This window comes from Fragaria vesca, linkage group LG4 (assembly GCF_000184155.1).
Source record: "Fragaria vesca subsp. vesca linkage group LG4, FraVesHawaii_1.0, whole genome shotgun sequence".
Classification (NCBI taxonomy): domain Eukaryota; kingdom Viridiplantae; phylum Streptophyta; class Magnoliopsida; order Rosales; family Rosaceae; genus Fragaria; species Fragaria vesca.
This window is the reverse complement of record NC_020494.1, coordinates 19,747,375-19,769,869: the sequence shown is the minus strand read 5'-3', so window position 1 is coordinate 19,769,869 and position 22,495 is coordinate 19,747,375. Positions and strand designations below refer to the sequence as shown.

The following is a 22,495-nucleotide window of genomic DNA, read 5'->3' as shown; positions in this document are numbered from 1 at the left end:
TACTCATTATTTTTTACTCTTCATACCAAACACAGTCAATATCAGAAGCTTATAATTCAAACTACCACACTAAAGTCACATTTTTCATGTGTTTCAGTTTACCTATGCATTGGAACATATTCATATGTTAATGTATTAGACTTGGTTGTTAGCTCCAAAACCGACTCCTGTTAGACTTCATTGAATAAGAGAAAGAGGAGCAGGAAAAAATTGCAGAAGAGAACAAAATAAACTTGGTCATGCTTTCCTTGTAACGTACACAAAAGACCAATAAGATCAGATATATATCCATCCAGGGAATCATGGCTAGAAATATCAATATATTTTTTGGAGGATTAGATAAGTTTGAATAATGTGGGACAGTGGGAGCACAATCCTATTTGTTTTTTTTTTGTTTTTGTTTTGTTTTTTTTTTTTAAAACCAGACTGCATTCCAGGTGTGTGGAAATTTGAGGATTGAATCTGGGTTAACAGAAGGGTCGACATTGAATTAAATTTTTCCCATTGAATTTATAATAATTATCATTTTTGTTCCAGTGTTTGTTCAACTAGTCACATTTACAAGTAGATCACACCTGCATATTTAAATCATGTGAATCATATCGGGAATGATTTCTGGGTTATTCATGGTGTTTGTTTGACCAATGGCTATGAAATATCAATGTTTCCGAGTTATAGATAACAGATACGTATCTTGTTATGAACCATGAGTAATATACGAATTTAACATATGATAGTTTATCGAGTATTAAAATGTGGCACCGAAGATAATCATTTTCTTCACTCAAATTTTTGTTTATAACCCGGCTGCTGTCATGTTTACAGATTCTCTTAGTTTTAGTTATCTTCTTTCATTTTCAATGACTCAATATCCTATGATAGCCATCACTAGAGGGAAAGCACAACGGTAGAGATGTGTGTATGCGACCAACCACAGTAAGATGCTATGCATATGCAAACACAGGTCGGTTCTTTTATCAGTTTATGATAGCACTATCCAACCGCCCAGTGAGTTGTGTGACACATTACACACATTATAAACTCAAGTAGGCACCGGCTTGACCTAGCCTCACCCTTCTTTGATCCTCCACACCATTTGATATTTGAAATAGTTTTCTGGGTATTTTGAGAGGTGTTGAAACATGTAATGAACCATGATGTGCAAATAACTGGGATTATTTCATTGTTTTCAAGGTGGAACACTTGATGGGAGACAAATATATTCAAAGTCTCAATGGCTGCTTTGGCACAATGGCCCTGCATGTTATGAGGCTTTTGAAGAGAGAGTTTCCATCTTCAAGTGCATAGAAGTGCATTTTCCTTTTGATGGTTCAAATAAGGAGTTGGAAACCATGACCTTATGTTGCTTTACAGTTCAATGGTTCGATGCATGATATCTTCTTGACTTTTGATTTTGAAAGGGTTAGTGGGAATAGTTCAGCTCACCGAGGATGATATTGCAGACCCACATCACTGGTTTTTGAAGCTAGTGCCAACTATGGTTCTGAATTCTGTTACTGAAAGAACCTTTGGTGGCAGGGAACAGTCTAAAATGGGTCAGAAGCAGATCCAGCAGGTTTCTTTGACCATGAAGATGGCAAAAATGTGATCTTCGCCTTTGGAAAGCCAACATTGTTCAAAGGCTTTACCATGCAATTTGCTACATGTTCTGTTAAAGACTCAGACATTACGCATTAAGAATTTGAGGGAGTGATGGTGAAACAATCATAGTGAAGTTTTAAAGAACATTTTTGGGGATCACAGAAGGATCATAAACACACAACTTAATAGAAATGAAGTAAACAAAGAGACATGCTTCTCAGAAATGGAAAGATTTTCTCACAGATACTATCTCAGGGTTCTAGATGTTAAAGAATCATCCCTTCATAGCAATAATCACCACAAACTTGTGGTTTATGAAGAAGATTATTTCAGAACCTCATAGATGGTAAGTTAGCTGGTAAGGTGCTTTGATCATAATTCATAAACACACAACTTTTATGCCACAGTATATGATTATTGGATGTGCCATGCATTAACATATCAATTCCTAAGTTCTCACCTGCATATTTAAATCAAAAGACTTCAGAATTTTCTGGGTTCATGGTCTTTGTTTGACATTTCCTTTTCAATTTGTAGTTTACACGTGATAATTGAGAATTTCCAACTGAAAATGTTTTCTTAGTCAAGTATAATAGAGATGTATCTTCATTTAATTGAACCAAGTGTAGTGTACACGGACAATGTATAGATCAATGAGAGCTGTCAACGAAAACAATCATTTTCACGTTTTTCTTTACAATCGGCCTCTATCATTTCTGTTGTTTTAGTCTTGGTCATTTTTAATGACAATCACACTATAGAACCATCATATTCATTGTTTATGATTTAACATGGACCAATATTCACATATAAATACATACCATTGTCACTTTGAGGCACTCAATGTAGCCAAGGCAAGAGGTTGGACTAAAACTTTGGTTTGAGATAGGTTCAGCTGTTGTGGTTCACTACTTCAACTCTCCAGATTTGGTCCCTTGGAAGCTCATGGAGAAGCCAATGGGTCGGTTGAAATGCTTGCAGATAATGGTGCTACTAATACTGGGTCTATTTGGTGGCATAATCTGCCTGGCTTTGCTACTGGGATTTGTGATAGGGAGCTGTCTATGCACACTAGTTATCGGTTTAATTAGTCCTTTTGATGTTTGTAAGATTGCTGGTTATAGTTTTCCTAAGATAAGAAGAGTGTCGGTTATAGTTGGCAAGCATATATGTACTCTCTATAGTGATTTGTTTCTCATGGAAACGATTTTGGCCTAGTCTCCATTCACTTTGTACCTTTCTTTTATTTCAATGAAATTTTAAATAAGGGAAAAGAGTTGGCCCTCTCGAATTTGCAGATAGCACAAATTGATAGTAATTGGGGATTATGGGATTTGTCTGTTTGTAGAGGATAAGGTTTTCCACCTATTGGGAGACAATTATATTCAAGATTTCAATGGCTGCTTTGCTCAATGGTCGTGTTATATGCCTATATGAGGCTTTTTGAAAGAATGTTTTGATCTTGAAGTGCATACATATGCATTCTCCTTGTGATATGAGTTGGAAACCATGACCTTATGTTGCTTGAAAGGGTCAGTGGGAATAGTTCAGCTCACTGAGGATGATTGAAGACTCACAGGAGTCACAGCCCTGGTTTTTCAAGCCAGTGCCAATGTCTATGGTATTGAAATTATACTGATAAAAACTTTGGTGGCAAGCAAAGGTCGAAAATTGGTCAGAAGCAGATCTAACATATAGGAAGTAGCAGGTTTCTCTGACCATGATATTGGCAAATATGATGAAGCCAACATTGTACAAAGGCTTTACCTGATGCAGCTTGCCACATGTTGTGTTACAGATTATGCATAAAGAATGGAGTTCCTCAAATGTTTTGTTCTTTTCAATTTTTTTAGTTAGTGACGGCCAAATTAGCCAAGGGGAAAGGGTATTGTGACTTGCGGGTACCCAATTGGGATTTGTATCCTGCACTTTGGGATTGTCAGGTGAATCAAGCATCTTATGCACATATGAATTTTCACAGAAAACGTTTGGGGATCACAAAAGGACCATAAATACACAACTGAATGGATATGAAGTAAAAGAAAAGACGTGTTCCTAAAAAATTCTGAGATTTTTCACATATAGTAATACTATCTCAGGGTTCCAGATGATAGAGCAACTTAAATCATCTGTTTGTAACAATAATCACTATAACCATGTGGTTTATCAAAAAGATTACTCCAGATCCTCCTAGATGGTATGCTAGCTGGTAAGTACTTTGATTATCTGACATACCATTGTAGAACTTTGATGCCACAGTATATGATTATAAGATTATTGTATGTGCGATCAACACTCAGTACCTCAGATCATATCACTTTTCACCATGTAATATTACTCAAAAGTATAGGGACAAGTCACCTGGAACCGCGTCTAACACTCTCTTCAGCCCGAGCAAATGCATCTGTGAACACATCAATTGTCCAATCTTTCAAATCCTCCTGCAAAAACAGTGAACAAGTATAAACCCAAACATGTCTTCACCCATATAATCAAAACATAAGGTTTGGATAAACAAAATTACAACATACTACAATACTAATCCCGGGAATATATCTTTCTTACTTAAATGTTCTTTCAGGAAATCCATCAAAATCATATGGTTTAAGGTCCATGAATGTGCAAGTTTTGATACAATATATGTGTCATGGTAGTAACAGAAAGATATTTGATTAGGTAATATTGAGTTAAAGACAGCAAAGAAAACAAAGTTATGATAGCAATAAGCAGCGAATATGTTATTAGAGCGATTGTGTACTGCACGATACTGGCCATGGCAGTTACTGACAGCAAGTTCATAACACCAAATAACTGACGAGGAAGCTACTCAAGTTATATGATCCAACTGAACTGATGGTTTCTTAAACTACAACAGAGCATCTCAATTAACTAAGCTATCTGTAAGAACAGTCTTAAAAGCACACACAAGATAAACCCAAAAAATGAAAGAGATAAAACAGTTGGAGCAGATCAAATGACATGCCAAAGACAAGTGATGATGTTAATACTCTATCACTCTATGCGGGTGACCACCTAGATTAACATACCATAAGAAACTGAGGGTGGGAAACCATGTATAATTCTGAGAACAAAAGAGCAAAAAAATAGTTAAAACAAAATACCTAAACAAAGGTAGAGAGGATAATTATAACTAGCAGTAATGTAACATCATCCAATTCGTCCAGTTTTAGATATGTAGATATCCAAATGAAATACGACCAGTAAGCTAAAAGAACAAAACGATTAAAGATGTGGTTTTTTCTCAAGTACCATTTAGGCATGTTTTCAGTATCTAGCTAAAAAGAAGAATGGCTCAATTGAGCTTTGGGAGAAGTTGTGTTTGAAACTAGTGCCATCAGTAACGTGAGCAGCCATACTTTTTTTTTACTGCATATGCCCATTAGCAAGATTGTATTTTTCTTTTCCCACAGAATTGTCGGTAAGAGTATACATTAATTGATAACTCACCATGCGTACTGGTTCTCCAGTTCTTAGACGTGCATTTGGACGAGCAAGCTTGGATTCAAATGGAGTCCTCGGCCTCTCTGCTCGAATTTCTTCCCACTCCTCACGACTTAGCATCCGAACAGTGCCTTGATCGGCAGGAGCATTCCTTATCTTGCGTTCAATCAATTCTTGCGACCTTGAGTCATCATACTGCCAACAGAAGAGATCAGTCACATAAATCACATCATAAACCAGCCAATCAAGCTACACCATAACATTCTCACCCAACACAATGTAGCCGACAAGCTACACACTCTTCATTGCCAAAAATTACAAAATAAAATCCATACGCTAAACACTCCATTCTCCACTCAGAAAGTCAGAAGGGATCCTAAAGCATTTCGTTTACTTTACTCCCTCCCCAAAATCAAACAGCAAAAGTGAGCAGTACTTTGCTCCCTATTGTTCAGCTGAATGCAGCTTAATTCTCAAACTCAAACAACAACAATGAGCCAAAAAGTAAAACAACACTGCAGGAATCATGACTTGAGACCCTAGTCCCTAATGCAATCAACAATTGTTTCTTGCAAAACACAAGCAACACATAATTCATATCCTAAAAGTGAAACAACCCTGCAACTCTCAGCAAAAATGGCAGCCATGAACAGCCTCACATTCAACAACAAGCAAATTCTTCTAAACAAAAGTGACAAAAGACACAAATTTCAGGAAATAATCAAAGACATTGAACTCTCTCTTTACCATCATGAGGAGCTTAGCAAAGAGAGCCATTCCGGCAGCGGCGAGATACATGGGCATGGTGGCTGTGTCCAAATAGGACAAAGACTCCGGAACCTCAACAAACACTTGGTTCTTTTGTCTCTTGAAGCTCCTACTCTTGCTCTTCCTCATCTTCTCCAACTCCGCCATCTTCATCTTCAAGCTCTCACTCGGCCCATCATAGCTATGCAATCTCCTCCCTATAGAAACCACCCCTCTCTGCCTCACCCAGTTCATCATTCTCATCATTCTCACCATTGCAATTCAACTCCAACACATCAAATTAAGAGTAAATTGGCTAATGGGTAGTCACAAACGACGTCGTTTGCGCCAAAGCTTCGGTCTTTATTGACCCAAAATATAAAAGGTGAAGCTTTTTAGTGAAAAAACAAAAAAGCCAACAAAAAAGCCTTCAGTCTTTGTGCCTCTGGCATTTCCAAGCGAAATGGGTTTAGCTTCACATGGGAGAAGCCTCGCATTTCAGATAGCTAATCCAAAATCAAGGCCTTTGATTAGGATGAAGTACTATTGCAGTTACAAAGCAGAAAGCAATAAGCAAGAAGATGAAACAGTGAGGGAAATCTGTAGCATTTTGAAGCGAAGCAAAGAGTGGCAATCGGTGTTGAGCTCATCAGGGTTTCCCAAGAAGCTAAACCCACATGTGGTTCGATCGGTTCTGCAGCAACACCATCAGGTTGGTGACCCAGAAAGACTTTTAAGTTTCTTTGATTGGTCTCATAGTCAGTTGGGTGTGCCCCAAAAGTTGCATTCTTTTTCGATTATGGCTGTTCTTTTGTGTAATAACAAGCTTTTTGGCCATGCCCATGGTGTGTTGGAGAGGATGGTTAGGACTAGGAAGCCGGCTTTGGAGGTTTTGGATTCTGTTGTGAGGTGTTTTAGAGAGTTTGATGGGTCTGATATGGTGGTTTTTGAGATTTTAATTAATGTGTTCAGGTTGGGAGGTGGGTTGTATGAGGCTGCTGATGTGTTTTTGGGTGTTAAGAGTGTTGGGATTATGCCGCGGTTGGAGTGCTGTAATGCTCTGTTGAATGAGTTGTTGAAGGGTAATAGGATGAATCTGTTCTGGAAAGTGTATGATGGGATGGTAGAGGCTAAGATTGAGCCGGATTTTTACACTTACAGTAATGTGATCAATGCACATTGTAAGTTTGGGGATGTTAGGGAGGGTAAGAGGGTGCTGTTTGAGATGGTAGAGAAGGGTTGTAATCCGAATTTGAGTACCTTCAATGTGGTGATTGATGGGTTGTGTAGAAGTAGGGATGTTGATGAAGCCATTGAGTTGAAGAAGTTGATGGTTGTGAAGGGATTGACCCCCGATAGGTATGCTTATTCGGTACTGGTTGATGGATTATGCAGACAGAAGAGATCAGAAGAAGCGAAGTTGGTACTGAACAAGATGATTGATATAGGTTTGAATCCTGACCGCAACTTGTACATTACTTTGATTGACGGATTCTTGAAAGAAAGTAAGGTGGATAAGGCCCTGAGGATCAAAGAAGAGATGGTTGCCCGAGAAGTTAAGTTGTGTGGTGTCACATATAATGTGATTTTTGCAGGGATCTGTAAAATAGGTAAGATGGAGAAGGCAGAAGGTCTCTTGAATGAGATGAATGCTATGGGAATTGAACCTAATACCCAGACATATAACTATTTAATTGACGGGTACTGCCGGGAGCAAAATGTAAACAAGGCTTATGCATTACTTAATGAGATGAAGCAAAGGAACTTGGCACCCAATGAGGTAACTTGTGGAGTGGTAATAAATGCTCTATGCCGGTCTGGAGATCTAGAAGGGGCTAATAATGTTTTGAAGGTAATGATCACTGGGGGTTTGAAACCTGGTAGAGTTATCTACACAACTCTAATAAAAGGTCATCTACAAGAAAGAAAATCTGAAGAGGCGATAAAATTATTGAAGGAAATGAGTGAAACAGGTGTCACTCCTGATGTCTTTTGCTACAATTCTCTCATAATTGGCCTGTGCAAAGCTGGGAAATTCGATGAAGCCAACACTTATTTGGTGGAAATGGTTGACAGAGGACTAAAGCCTAATGCATATACTTATGGGGCTTTTGTTCATGGGTACTGTAAGGAGAAGGAAATGCAACTAGCGAATAGGTATTTCAAGGAGATGCTAGGTTGTGGTATAGCTCCTAGTGATTTTATCTATAACGCCTTGATTGAAGGACATTGTAAAGAGGGTAACTTGGTAGAAGCTCTTTCAACATTTAGATCCATGTTTGGACGAGGGGTGACCCCAGACATCAGAACATACAGTGTCATCATTCATGGTCTCTCCAGGGGAGGAAAACTTGAGGAAGCAATGGGGATATTCTCTGAGCTCCTTGGCAGGAATTTGGTTCCAGATGTATTTACATACAGTTCTCTCATATCTGGCTTTTGCAAACAGGGAAATGCAGAGAAGGCTTTCCACCTTCTTGAACAAATGTCTCAGAGAGGTATTAAACCAAACATCGTCACTTATAATGGCTTGATTAATGGATTGTGCAAGTCTGGCGACATTGACAGAGCCAGAAAACTATTTAATGCAATTCCAGGAAAGGGTTTGACTCCTAATGCTGTGACTTATGCTACAATGATGGACGGGTATAGCAAATCTGGCAAATTAATTGAGGCTTTACAACTATTAGATGAGATGCAACTCCATGGAATTCCTACTGATAGCTTCATTTACTGCACCCTGATTGATGGGTTCTGCATGACTGGTGATCTACACAAGGCCTCGTCTTTATTTAATGAAATGGTAGATAAGGGTCTTGATGCCACTTCTGCTTTCAATGCATTGATCGACGGCTTCTGTAAATTGGGGATGCATATTGAAGCTACACAGTTAGTTGAAGATATGGGGGGTAAACATGTGACACCAAATCATATTACATACACGATTCTGATCGATTCTCTCTGCAAAAAGGGCCTGTTGAGGGAAGCAGAACAGCTATTTGTGGAAATGCAGGACAGGAATCTGCAGCCCAGTGTTGTAACATACACTTCACTTTTACAGGGCTATGACAGCACAGGGAGCAGATTAAAGATGTTTTCTCTTTTTGAGGAAATGAGAGCAAGTGGGATAAAACCTGATGAAATAACCTATGGTCTGATGGTCGAGGCTTGTTGCAAAGAAGGTGATGTGGTAAAGTCTCTAAAACTGATGGATGAAAGTTTGGTCAATAGTGTTAATTTGAACAGTGTTGTGGTAGATGCTCTGGCAAATGCCATATTCCAAAAGGCAGAATTTTCGGAAGTGATGAAGTCCCTTGATGAAATGGGAGAGCAAGGATTTGTGCTCAGTCTTGCTACATGTAAAACATTAGTTCACGGATTTTTCTACAAATCAGGGAATACAGAGAAGGCAGCCAGGATTCTCGAGAGCATGCTCAGGCTTGGATGGGTTTCAGAGTCCACAAGTATGAGCGACTTAATTAATGATGAAGATCAAAGTGAGGCTAGCTCTGGGATCTCTTGAAGTCTAGTTTAGTACAGTAGGATTTCTGGTTCCGTCCTATGGTTCCATAAACCAATGCAAATGCTGGCCCAAGCAGGTAGCTAGTTGTGGTTATGGAAAACCGACGCTTTTGCACTTTGCAGCTTCCTCATTGTGAAACCGGTGATTGTGGGCACCCATTCAACAAACATGTTAGACTCCGTGGGTATAAAGGTAACACTTTCTGAGTTCCTTGCTTTATTAATAGAAAGACATTTATTCGGGTAATCTGTCAAGCAACTGCAGATTGGCTTGCAAAAGTTCCTTCTCTTTTCATTAGGTTTTACCTCTTCATTTAAGCAGACATTCATGTACAGAGCACGCGGAGGGGAGAAAACGGGAAGGACTGCTGACAAGGTAGTTAACTGGAATGCAGGGTTCTGGATAATTACAATGGGTGCTCATGAAAGACTGCAACATTCAGCTATGGCGAGACTTGGTTAGAGTGGTGGCCAAATCAGGCAAGTTGTGCTTGAAAAGAAACCACCTGGTCTGATTCGGATGATATTTCCATGCCGGAGAGCCTTTCTGATTGAAGCAATGGTCAAAGTGTTCAAAGAGTTTGGCATCCAGTACCACTTGCCGCCCATCGATGTAAAAGTCCGAAACATGCCAAGTTCAACCTCCAAACCCCCTTCAAATCGGACTGCTTGTCCTTTGTAATCATACTGCTGATACTATTACTCGCTGCTAGTGCCACTCAAGTTTAGAAACAGCAGATCCTTGTTAGCTACAAACAAACTGTATATGCATGCTTCAATCAAGCATGGTAGTTAGTAGTAGCTGATTCCTACTTGGGTGTATAATTGTGAACTGAACCCAACATAAAAGAATTAAAATTTAGACATTTTTCCTCGATGTTTGCTGTAAATTCATGGTTTTAGGTTTATGTCCCTTTGGGTTTCCATGGTTTTGAGCCTTCTTTAAAGTTCAAACGGAATAACCATTTACACTTTTTTTTGGTCAAAAAGATTTACAATAGATCGTTCATACATCAAGAACATACATTGGGAAAGACCAAAATATAAAGTTAAAGGCATGTTTATATATCATCAAAATCAAATGGCTTCAAGCCAATCCAATACATTAAGTAAACACCAAACAAAACGAGGCAACAGCTACTTCTAACGCAAAAATAACCATTACAATAGTTCTACTCCAAGGCAATCTGTTTGGAGCTAGATTTGGCATATTGTACATGTCCACAATGGTGAAGTAAAGAAGACCATGTCAGCTCGACTCTTCCACAGCTCCTGCAATAAGAATAGTTGAGAGGTCAGAATGAATGAATTGAAAACACAGTGAGTTCAGTAGCAAATACAATGTAGTGAATCTCAAAACGCAAGTAACATATCTAGCACTCAAACCAAAAGACTTCTGTAAATACATTTCTAATCACAAGAATCATAGCATAGTAAAATATACAAATTATAGTTTCTCAGATCATGCCCTCTATCACAATAGTACAAATGATCATGCCCTCTATCACAATAGTACAAATGATGCTTCTATTATTTTAGAGATGGATGTAATAGCTCGAAAAGAAGAGACCAAAGAACCAAATGAATAAGAAAAGACAGATGACAAGCATGGCACTGAACCTGCAGCTATTGCCTGTTCTGGGAACCAGGTTCCAATATGTTTTCATATAAAGAGCTAGACAATTAAAAATCCCAAATGGAAGTGATCAATTTGAACGTGAAATGGTTGACGTCTGTTTGCGGCGATTATCATATATAAAATTATATTGTATACATGCAACTATTAACAGTAAAAAACCTCCAAATGGAAAATAGTCCCACATTACGTTGCACCAGAATTACAGCCATTTATCTGAGCCTGAAAATTTACATTTACCTTTTGCCAGCAACTTGTCTACGATCTCTGCTGAAGTTGGTATTGAAGCGCTCTGTAATTTGCACAGGCTACTATGGAGAGAAATGGCACCTCTAATGTGCACATGTACTTAACTGAAAAACAGAACAAACCTCATTAATCAAGTCCATAATATACATCTACATTTCAGGATAAGGTAATTTGAAACCAGAAGAACACCATTATAATGCATTTGGAATAACTTCATACAGTATATAACATCGAAACAGCTAGATTAAGAATCAGTCCTCCCAAATGAACCCAAAGAGTACACTCTTGATCCCATGACCAACTTGGTAGAAAGATAGACCACACGTTAAATAGTTTACCAACAATCTTTCCTCGTATATCTATCTCCTAACACAAGCTCCCTTAGAAGCTTACACAATAGAAGCCAATATAAACTAAATCTATCAGCGCATAGCACAAAAGATCTCACACATATCATAAAGATGCTTCAATTGGTTTACAACTGCACTCTAGTTCTAAGAAATAGACAAAGATATCCTCCTATTTAGGGATCAGAGACAAATACCATTTACGAGCTGTTTAGTAAACCAGACACCATAGCACTCTGGTTGATGTTGCTATGGCTTGTCTTCCGGCTGTCTGAAATTTTAACTATGGACTTCCTCTGTACAAAAGAAACATCTATTAATTTCTCAGATTCACATTGAGCACTCTAGGAAGCACATATCCATTTTACAATTAGAATACGTATGATTAACCTACCAGTTCAGTAACAAAGGTAAAATTCTAGACAAATTCAACAGTAAGTTGAGCTAAAAAAACAAATATGAAACATGTTCAGTTCCATTCCATTCCCTAACATTCTTAACTATAGTGCCGGTAGTGAAATGGCCTTACAAACAAACACCAAATTATCATTGTCATCGGTTCAGATAAGCCCATACTCACCCTATCACAATAAATATGATATTACTGAGGCACACTCCTTAAGTAAACAAAATAGTGATGGGAAGGAAAATGACAATGAGTTCATCACCCAACAATCAAACGAATGTACGACTCATCAACAAGTTAGCATGGTCTTATGAAATACTAAAGATGGAGGTTGATTCGTTAAGAAAGAAAACTGTTCAACATATATTATGCATAGTTTCAGACACACAGAAAACAGTCCCGACTACTAATTTTGACATGGACCAAGAGTAAATAAGAAACCTATAGATACGACCAAGAAAATCTTAATGATTTAGTTTAGCTCGTATGCTTGTTCCTTCACATAATATCAAGTAAGTATTTTCTCCAAGCACAGTAAAACTATCGACTACATCATCACAGAAATCTAAACAGCCTAAACCAACACAGGACTCAACCACCAATTCACGAAATCAAACACCAAGGTGGACAATAGGGTTCTACCTTCAAGGCTTCGAAACCAATTTTGGAAACCCAAGCAGTACTCCTCCTTGATCCCAGAAGCCTTCCTACACCAGCTCCTCGATTTTCCGAAGCCATAGCTGTTTCTGCTCCAACAAATCTTCTCCTCCTCCTCAATAAAACCAATAACCCAGAAACATCAACACCCAAATACGAATCCAACGAAACTAAAAACCTTAGGGCAGAAACCTTAGTTTCGAAGCTCCATCTCTACCTTCTGCCGAATGACGTCTTTTTTTCTTTTCTTTTTAATAACACAATGACGTCTTTTTCTTCGGTACCTCATTAGCCAAAGACACGTGTTCCCTCATGACACTTGTCCATTCCTATCTCGTACTTGAAGAGCAAGTCTTGGTTTTTTTTTTTTTTTTTTTTTGGTTACAAAAAAATGGTGGTCGGGTGGGACTACCACTCCGAGGCGGGGAGCAACATGGGTATAGCCTCTCCCCATGAGGTGTTTTTTACTTGCGGAGGATCAAACCAGTGACCTCCTATTACCAGGAGTGTCATTGTAACATTCGCCCAACAAGCAGGAGTGTCACTGTAGACTAGGAGTGTCACTGCAACATTCGCCCAACAAGCAGACCCAGCATGCTTTCCACTGGACCAAACCCCATGGGTAGCAAGTCTTGGTTTCTAAGGTCGGATAAATTAGAGTCCTGTATATAAAGCTTAAACACACAGAAACATAAGAGACTCAATCACTAGAAAACACAATCACGTTTACCAACCAACCATGATCAAGAGTCCCGCCGCCAAGAACAAGAATAATAAGGGCGACGACATAAATCTCTCTTCCTTTTCTTTTTTTACATGTAGAGTACATCTCTTCTTTTCTTTTCGGGTGCTATATAAAATTATTTACTGGCAAGTATTGTTCCTTTACCAACTATGCCTCTTTACATTCGTTTCAGGTGAGTTATCTAGTATATCTAGATTTTGTCAGTGAGTCGTGGCTTGGTTGGTTAAGGTGTTTAACTAACAACTTTGAGGTCACGAGTTCAAACCTCACGGACATATGTAGGGTGTGTGAGTTATTAATAAAACGTTTTTTTTTATAAAAAAAAATCCAGTATTTCTAGAGATCGAGATTGGTGGGGTAAACAAGGGAAAAATCGAAATCGAGGTAATGAAAAATCAATGAAATTGTTGTGACCGTTTACCGTTGACAAATATAAAATTTTAGTTTTTTTTTGTTGACCCTTCACCCGCACACTAAGTTGCACGGACACGGCGACACGACACGACACGACGACACGGCAAAACTCAAAAACTGAGTTTCCGACACGGCTTGGACACGGCAAACGAAATTATATATTTATGTATTTTTAATAAATAAAAAATATACTAAAATATGAAATAAGTTCATTACATTACCAAATAAAGTTATAAATTAAATCTATTTCATAACCATAAGAAATAAGTCAAGTGCATAACTAATAACATTAAAAACAGCAGACCTCTAGCATCTAAAACATAACATTAAAGAAAAACAAACTTGAGCAGTAGCTTGTTTTCAAACAGGGCAATCTCTAGCACAGTAGCACCTAATAGACAAGAAGATGAACTAATATAATTATCATATCCATAATCTGTAATATCCCGAAATTTCGGTTTTCTATTTTTAAAAAAGAAAATTAATTTTCGAGTTATTTTATTTTGATTTCAATTATTCTTTCAATTCTTTGTGGCTTTAAAAAATTATTCAAATTTTTGGTTTGTCAAATTTTGTCTTTTGAGCCCATAGGATTAAACTAGACGTTGTTACGAGTTCGTTAGATTTTTCGGAGCATCGGAGCTATTTTTAATGATTTTTGGAAGTTGGTATTATCCAAAAATTTAATTAAAAATAGAAATATTGGTGGTTGGATCTGGGCCGTTGGATTTGAGATATATAGAGGTAGGAGTGGATCAGCTCAAGCCCAGACCGACCTCGGTCTCGACTGCTCTGCGACGACGCCGACTGCTCCTCTTCATCTGACGGTCTCTCGGCGTCCAGCCGGTGGCCACGGGTCAGTCTCGTCGTCCCCGACCTCCCTGTGATTCCAGTTTGAAGATTGGAGCTCCGGTGAGAGAGAAAAGGAGGAGAGAAGGCGATTGGGTTTCCGGTTGAGTTCGTGATTCCGGCCACGGCGACTAGCGTGACAGGTATTGGTAGCTTCGTCTCGTCCTCCCCGACGTCGCTTTGGTATTGGATTTCCATGGGAAGCTGAGGAGAGAGAGATTTGAAGAAGGGAAACTTTTCTGGGTTTGCCGGCGAGTTTCCGATTCCGGCAGCGTCGACGCCTCTCACCGGTGTGGATAGCTTCGTCTCCTCATCCTCAACGTCCCTGTGACTTCAGCTTGTCAAGACAAGTTCAGGTGAGGGAGAATCGAAGAGGAGAAGTTTCTAAATTTTCCGGTGGTGGTGGAGGTGTTTTGATCCGTTTCTGGCTTTTTGAGTATACTGAATTGGTTTGAGAGATTGTAGAGGCTTGAATTTGTTGTTGGTGGAGTTTTGAGGAATTTGGAATTTTGGGCAGTGTGTGTAGCTGCTGTGTTCGGTGGCGGGAGTGGCGGACTGGCGGTGGTGGGGTGTGCGCTGACGTGGCGTGTCACAATGCAGTGTCGGGGCCGGTCAACGTGTTTGAGACGTGTCCGAAAAGTCAACTTTTTCGGACATGTATTTTGCCGTGTCGGGCGCCGTGTCGGCGTGTCAGAGTCTCCGTGCAACATAGCTCTCACATATGCAGTTGTTTGATAATCTTTTTCCTGCTACCGCCAAAAACTTCAGACATCTTTGTAAAGGTAATTTTGATTTTATAATTTTAAATCTTATAATTTTCTAAAAAATATGACTTCTTGCGGAGATGTATTGATATAATACTTTTTTTAGGTTTTGTGATCAGTGACGATAAAGGAACACAACTTCTCCGGTACAAGGGGTCTCAGTTTCATATGGTACATCAAGGAGTTCATGTCCTGGTATGTGTCCTTTTTTTTTTCATTTTCCTTTGTTTTTGATTACGAAAAATAAAATAAAAAATCAACTAACTCTTCTCTTCCTCTCCTTGCTCTACACAAGGTGGTGACTTTACTATGGGCAACAGTATCATTCTTAACTTGTAAATAACTTTGATATAATGAATGTGATCATAAAGTTCTATTTTCTAATACAAAAACGTGTAAATAAATAGGGAATAAATTCCACATCGGAAATAGGGACTTTGCCTGTGGGTTAATAAGGGTTTGGGCCATTGGTTTTGGATGTGAACCCCAGACTACTTTATCAAGATCGATATCTTTAGTGCGTCAAAATTGTTTAGAAGTATGAACTCATTCCTGTGACGATAAACTTTTACAGGGACCGGAGGGGACTTTGCTACACAGCACATACAAGATCAGTTTTGCCCAGTTACTGATCCCTCTTGCTGTTTAGGGAAGCATGACAAGCCATATCTACTAACAATGTCGAACCATGACGTCAGGTTGAGAATTGGATCTCAATTTCTCATTACCTTCACACCTTTACCGCAACTCGACGGGTAATGTTTACAGTCCTTTCCTTTATCAGTAACACTAGCAAAACCTATACCAAAAACATAGCTTCCATTGGAATTATTACTGATGTATTAGTTAACATAAAAATGTGCGGAAGTTATTATAGTTATTTAATTATATGTGCTTATAATTTCAGGCATCACCTTGTTTTCGGAAAGGTCGTGAAAGGGTTTGAAATACTCTGTGAGATGCAGACTTTTCAAACAAATGCGGCTGGAAGACCAGTGGTAGCAATAGTTATATCAGATTCCGGTTTGTTGATAAAATCTCCTCTCAAATGAGACTGGAAGACAAATATTACCAATAGCTCAGGGTGTTTATCTGTGCTTATACTCAGGTATCAAATTGAAAACTGCCTTATAGGTCAAGGTGTCTTATGTAATTAATTCTAAGAATATCATCAGACAGTGAAGTACTTTTTGAAGGCAACATCTCCTCCCAAATCGAGTTTGCATAAGCATTCCCCAGTGATTAGTCTCTTTTCTTATGCGGCATGTAGTATGTCAATGATTTGCTTCTCCGAATCCAATTGTTTTAGTGCGCAAGTTCCTTTGTATCTCTTCACTTCTTCATATCTGTTCAATTATCTATTTGGCTTATTCTTCTTCTATCATATATATTCTTTCTTGGTCTCATGGTTCATGTATGCCTTTTGTTTTTGATGGTGAGAGATTGTAGTCCATGTTGCCTCCCACCCCCTTGGTTCTTTCTTCATCTTTTTTTCTTAATGGAAAAAAAATTTGGTTGTCAAGCAATAGATTGGTCATAGTCTATATCCTGAACTTTTTGATCATGTTTTATTTAGCTTTTTTTATTTTATTAATTAGAATCAGTGCTTAATTAGCGTTTACTGCATCTTCTTTGTGATGTATCTATGTTTTGAGTATATTGTATTCTAGTTGGCGCTTCCTTCCAAATATTGCAGAAGCATATACAGTTGAAAAGACATCATAGCCATCTCAAATAAAAACAAAAAACAAGAAGAAAAACAAAAGAACATTTACAATGAGTTTAAGTGACATGTTCTCCTGTAAGTTTGTAACAATTCAATGAGTGGAAATGTGTAGAAATGGAACTAAAGCCATCTACAATCTGGTAATGCACGTCTAATATGTAATTTGTTGCCACCTTGATGTATAGATCGGCTTCCATGATCTGGCAAACAACGACTAACTAACGTTGATATCCTATTTGGACAAACTCGAATAATATTGTTCAATGTATGTAAGCATAAAGCATGGACCAAATTCATTGTTACTATCATTTAAAATATGGAGAGAAGAATGCTTACATTTTAGTTGAGAGAAAAACATACACAACTGCACCTATTCCTTGGGGTTGATGTGGAATTTGTGATAGTTTGTTGTTGTATTCCTAATGGAATGGGATTAGAGAAAAGAGGCCGGGGCTAAAAGAAGTTTGTGGGAACATTTAGAAAGCTGTAATCCCATAATTTATTTGGAGAATCCCATAAAATGATAATAATAAGCTTTTTCTTGTAGGAAGGAAAACTTTCATCGAATGTTCTCAAAACAGTCAAACTTGATCTTTGTTTTCATACCAAAATGCCCTCAAGGTTTCTAGAAAAACCACGTGGCAAAGGGGCAACATCCTATTGTCCAAAAAAAAAACAGAAGGGGCAGCATCTTCCCAAAGAGAGAGGGAGGGGACTCCCAAACGTCCCAAACCCACAAAATGTGCACATCATTCTCCAGTCTCTCTCTTTGGTCTTTCCTTTCGCGATACAAAAACACCTCCATTTTTCCGTCCTCTGCTCTGTTCTACAAGTTTCTGAGCTGATTACCCAGGAAAGTTTCCACCTTTCTTGATAAAATGTGGTTGATCTACTCTAACTAGCTGCACGACCAAAAAGTCTCCATCTTTCACACAATTTTCTGGTTGGTTTCTGACAAAAATGTGTTTTCTGACAAAAATGTGTAGGTTAAAATGAGTAGTAAAGGAGAAGGAGAAAGAGACTCGTCAACATTGCACAGGTTATGTCTCGTCCTTGTTGTTAATTTATTAAAGTCTGAACCTTTTAGAGTTACAGACCGTTCTGTAAAGAAAAACCCCCCTCAAAACTCGGCATCCTTTCATTTATCTTCGTCCACTTGTTGGTTTAATTAACTCTTATTACTTGTTTGGTACATAGCTTGAATTCCCTTTCTTTTTTTGCTTATGTTTTTGTGCTTTTTTGTTATGTTGTTCAGTTGCTATGAAAGTTATTTGTAAAAAATTACAGACAAGTGAGGCATTTCTGTGACTATGCCATCGGATATGTAGTAGTAAGATATATGAGGTTAAGCAGTAACTTAAACAAGCTTTACTCACAACAATCTTATAATTTAGCAACCACGTATTGGAGTTTGAGGATTTTCAGGTGAATGACTGATGATATGATTGTGTTTAAGTGTGATGCTGGGATATTCATAAAACCTTTTATCTAGACTGTCATCCGTAGTGTCAATAAAAGAAGCAGGCAACTATGCTAAGACTGCCATGCATTACTTCGTTGTTTAATGAATTGTATACATGCATAGTCAAAAAGGTGTCCATCAGTTGTGATTGTCAATTGCAACTATGCTGTGAGTTTAACAATTTCTGTTCAGTTTAGTTATAACTGGTGGTGTGCCTGTGGCCTGCCTTTACCTGTAGAACTTGCACTTGGAACTTTTGACTCCATTGCCTCTCCATCGATAGAGCTAGCCAGCTAGTGGAGTTGAGATGAGACTATGATCCTCTCATATGATTCTTTCCCAGCTGTTGATACATATCGTATTGTACAAGTCAAACTATGATTGTTTTGTGGCTTCACCAAGCTCAAGAATTCTTTGCCAAATGAGATATTCTTCACTTTTTCCTTCAAGTTGTAGACTTGTAGTGTGCTAATTCTCCACATCATATTAGTTTGTTCTGTTTGCTTTGAGATAGTATTTTTAAAGCATCAAGACCAGACAAACAAAAAGAAGACGGTAAAAAACTTAGGATGTCTTGTGACATGTTTGGAAGATCATAGGTAGCAGAATATAGACATGATGGACAATTTCCTATGTGTGGGTTTGATTAAGTTGTGATGTCATTATGTGATATCATTTAATTAGATAGAGTATTTCTGATCGTATGAGATATAACTTGAGCCCTACCAACTTCTCTTTACTATGTTTAGTACAGTCTGCTGTTTATATTTCATATACAAATGCTAATGTATGACAATCGATTAGGTTTTGTGCTCAACATGGAAGGTTGATGGGATGGCTGTGTCCGCTGGAGGCTGTGACAGGCATGTTAAGATGTGATCTCTAATGTCTTAAGGCCAATCGACTACTGTTGCCATGCATGATGCACCTATAAAAGAGATTGCTTGGATTTTCGAGTTTGCATTTTTAGTCGCAGGAAGCTGGGACAAGACTTTGAAGTGATTAAAAGCACAGCCTGCAGTTTCAAGTATTTGAGTGATCTAAATAATTGACAGACTGAATTCAAGAGAATCATTTCACATCTGAAGTACCAGACAAGCTGTGTTGCTGCATTTCATGGTCAGTAAGGTTTCTTGGTAAGTATTAGCAATTACTTAAAAACCTTTATGCTGCCAGAATGAAGATAGATCTCTTTTAAACATTTTGCATCAAATAGTTTTTCTTCTCCGAACATGTGATTACTAGCATACCTGATGAAATAGAAGAAGAGGAAGAAGATAAACAATCATTCCTTATATGTAGATGTTTATTCAGCATCAATGATATACCTCTTCATGATTATCTATGCTCCCTCCATTACTCCTCTTTTTTCCTTTTTCTTTGAATGGTGTATAAGATCACACATACTGTTTTTCCTTTTTCTTTTTATGAGACTGAAATATAAGATCACACATATTGTTTTCCTTTGCTTCACGGCTACTGTATTCTGTAGATAATTAATAGTGCTTCTGATATTATGTTCTGCGAGGTTGGTTCTGTTGAAGGGAGGGTTGGAGTGCAGCATCTGGATGAAGGACAAGACAGTGAAAACTTTACCTTCAACTGCCACAGAGAAAACAATGCTCTTTTCGCAGTCAGCTCTGTAAACTTTCATCCTGTAAGATTTCTGTTTCCACTTTGTTTTTATTTGCCATAATTTTCTGCTTAGTAACATTTTGTTCTTGGTCTCTCTTCTTATAACTTTGACTAGAGAGCCTATTGGGCAAGGGCAAAGATTTAAGGATAATAAGTGGAGAAAGGAGTGGTTTATACAGTGAGAACCGGTCACATTCTTATTGGAACTTTTTATTCTTCCCTTGTTCTATTTACGTCCCTTTCTTATTGACGTAAAGAACAAGAACGCAAAGAACCAAACAGGCCTTGGATTTTCATTTTAGAAAGATTAACTGGATTGCTTTGCTTGTTGATTTGTCATAGTTGGCAAGAGTTAGAGCAGTTTTATATTTCTGTACATCGTTGATCTTTTGTTGGGTTCATGACCAAGATAATAAAAAAACTACTGCCTGCTTCTTTTATGAACTTGTGCCATTTTCAATGATACTTTGTTTAGTTACTAGTTAATCTTTTTTGAGAACCCAATTCGTGCATTTGAGTTTCAAGATTCGAGTTCTTTAGGGATCCTTTCCAAATGCTGGACGGCATACTAGATATGGCTTAACAGTAACTGATTCTGATGGACATTAATTGTGGAAATTCAATAGTAACGTCTGATTACAGGTTATTTCTATATACATATCTTCCTCTTGATGTCATATCTTCTGTTGTATGAAGTCGATCTAAAGAACATTTGAATCTGTGGTACTTTGTTCTGTTTGATTCTCGTCATTGTTCTGCTTGGTTATTTTGATATTATCTCATTAGTTTATTAGTGCCAACTAAAAGAGATAGTTCATTCTCAAACTGAAAGGTTACACTATAAATAGTTTCTTTTCTGCTAATTTGGACTTAAGGATCTTATTGCGTCGCTTGTTTGAGATGCATGACACATTTTCTACAGCTGGTTTTATCAGTCGTTTGGATGGATAAGCAACAGCAGATTGAGAGTTAAGGTTCTTCTCACATCTATGTCTTATTTTATAACTCGGCATCATCATGTATTTTCCTAATTACTGGTTTTTAGGCAATGCAAAGGTACAATCAAGTGAATGAGCCCATTCCTTGCAGATCTCTCTCTCTCTCTCTCTCAAAGTATTTGCCTTTTCGGCTGCAGGATGCTGATGTATAAGCAAAGCAAGACCTGGTGGAAGAAGGTGTAGCTGGTTTTGAACAAGTTCATAAGAGTTCTTCTTTGTATATAGGGACTGTTGTATCTGAATACGTTAATATGTATGGACATGATGTAAAGGGAGACAGATTCATAACAGTTATCCATAAATTTGATGTAATGGGACTTGGAACAATTCAAGCGTTGCATGACCAATGGGACTTTGCCACGTCATAAATTTGATCCGTTTGATTGGACAAGTTAATCAAGGACTTTTGTGTAATTTCGGTTACCCAGACCTAATCTCCCCATATATATATTACTCATTCTATTAGTTCTGCCCCTGAATTCAATAAACACGGCAGAGGGGAAAGTATGAACACCAGTATGCTCTGGTTTTCCAGATTTCATCTTCCCCATGACCTCTTTATCTCCCCCTTTACCCAGTTTGAATCAATTTGATAGAAGATGAATCCGCGCTTCACACAACATCATATGAGGACTTTTTGGTATGAGGTTTGTGGAAAACATCTCATCTTTCTGATGCCAGAGATGTTGGTTTAGATATGAACCATTTTGCAAAGATTGGTTCATATTCACACCAATTGTCTTGGTTTTATTTTTTCCTCATCTTTGTTATCATGAATTTCTTATAGATCAATCCAATTCCGATTGCAGGTATCATATGAACCATCAATTACTAAATTTTAGTTATCCTTACACCGAATCAGTCTAAGATACCAAAGAAAATGAGTATACTCAGTGAGCGTCGAGATCAAAGAGACGGTGGGTACGCTAACTATAAAAGGCAATTGAAAGAAACCCTAGCCTCCAGGCACCAGGCATCCGTCCCAGGCTTCTTGGCGTTACTGTAGCAAATAAAAAAGGTACCATGTTTCTACTTATCTGAATTACCTGTATGTTCATCTAAAGCTTATTTTGTTGGAATTATAACGAGTACTCTCAATGAGCTTACTGTTGTCTTTAATCTTACACTACAGTCTTCCGATCTCTGAGCTTGTAATGGATATCCCTGAGCTTGTAATGAATGCCAGTGACATGAAAAGATATTTGAAGGGTCAGAATCTTCTGCTTGTGTATTCACATATGAAGTAGGCTATCATCTTTCATCTCTACATCTTG

The 22,495-nt window shown here is 38.0% G+C and overlaps 3 protein-coding genes and 1 non-coding gene across 4 annotated transcripts; 2 read left to right on the top strand and 2 right to left on the bottom strand.

The window, feature by feature from the left end:
* Window positions 1-1,557: 1,557 nt before the first annotated feature.
* LOC101312249 lies at window positions 1,558-6,089 on the bottom strand. Its single transcript, XM_004298482.1, has 4 exons — window positions 5,812-6,089; window positions 5,071-5,259; window positions 3,964-4,043; window positions 1,558-1,669 (listed from the first exon to the last, which is right to left on the bottom strand). The coding sequence occupies exons 1-4, from the start codon at window positions 6,085-6,087 to the stop codon at window positions 1,558-1,560; spliced, it is 657 nt and encodes a 218-aa protein (XP_004298530.1). The 5' UTR covers window positions 6,088-6,089.
* A 185-nt stretch (window positions 6,090-6,274) lies between these two features.
* Window positions 6,275-8,792, top strand: LOC101311960 (pentatricopeptide repeat-containing protein At5g61990, mitochondrial-like). Its single transcript, XM_004298481.1, has 2 exons — window positions 6,275-8,700; window positions 8,783-8,792. The coding sequence occupies exons 1-2, from the start codon at window positions 6,275-6,277 to the stop codon at window positions 8,790-8,792; spliced, it is 2,436 nt and encodes an 811-aa protein (XP_004298529.1).
* A 3-nt stretch (window positions 8,793-8,795) lies between these two features.
* On the top strand, window positions 8,796-9,735 carry LOC101312244 (pentatricopeptide repeat-containing protein At5g39710-like). The gene is made up of 2 exons (XM_004297445.1): window positions 8,796-9,526; window positions 9,656-9,735. The coding sequence occupies exon 1, from the start codon at window positions 8,819-8,821 to the stop codon at window positions 9,332-9,334; it is 516 nt and encodes a 171-aa protein (XP_004297493.1). The 5' UTR covers window positions 8,796-8,818; the 3' UTR covers window positions 9,335-9,526; window positions 9,656-9,735.
* Window positions 9,736-10,315: 580 nt separating this feature from the next.
* Window positions 10,316-12,853, bottom strand: LOC101312050. Its single transcript, XR_184533.1, has 4 exons — window positions 12,614-12,853; window positions 11,763-11,861; window positions 11,210-11,322; window positions 10,316-10,605 (listed from the first exon to the last, which is right to left on the bottom strand). It is a non-coding gene; the product is annotated as an uncharacterized LOC101312050 (transcript).
* Between the last annotated feature and the right edge of the window lie 9,642 nt (window positions 12,854-22,495).

What these genes read in the sequence shown, in the direction of transcription:
- LOC101312249 (XM_004298482.1), bottom strand. Translation starts at nt 6,087, where the DNA reads ATGGTGAGAATGATGAGAATGATGAACTGGGTGAGGCAGAGAGGGGTG. An exon ending in CTGGAGAACCAGTACGCATG is followed by an intron (nt 4,044 to 5,070) that starts GTGAGTTATCAA and finishes CTGTTTTTGCAG; the next exon opens with GAGGATTTGAAAGATTGGAC. An exon ending in AGTGTTAGACGCGGTTCCAG is followed by an intron (nt 1,670 to 3,963) that starts GTGACTTGTCCC and finishes AGTCTTTAACAG; the next exon opens with AACATGTAGCAAATTGCATG.
- LOC101312244 (XM_004297445.1), top strand. Translation starts at nt 8,819, where the DNA reads ATGCAGGACAGGAATCTGCAGCCCAGTGTTGTAACATACACTTCACTT.
- LOC101311960 (XM_004298481.1), top strand. Translation starts at nt 6,275, where the DNA reads ATGGGTTTAGCTTCACATGGGAGAAGCCTCGCATTTCAGATAGCTAAT.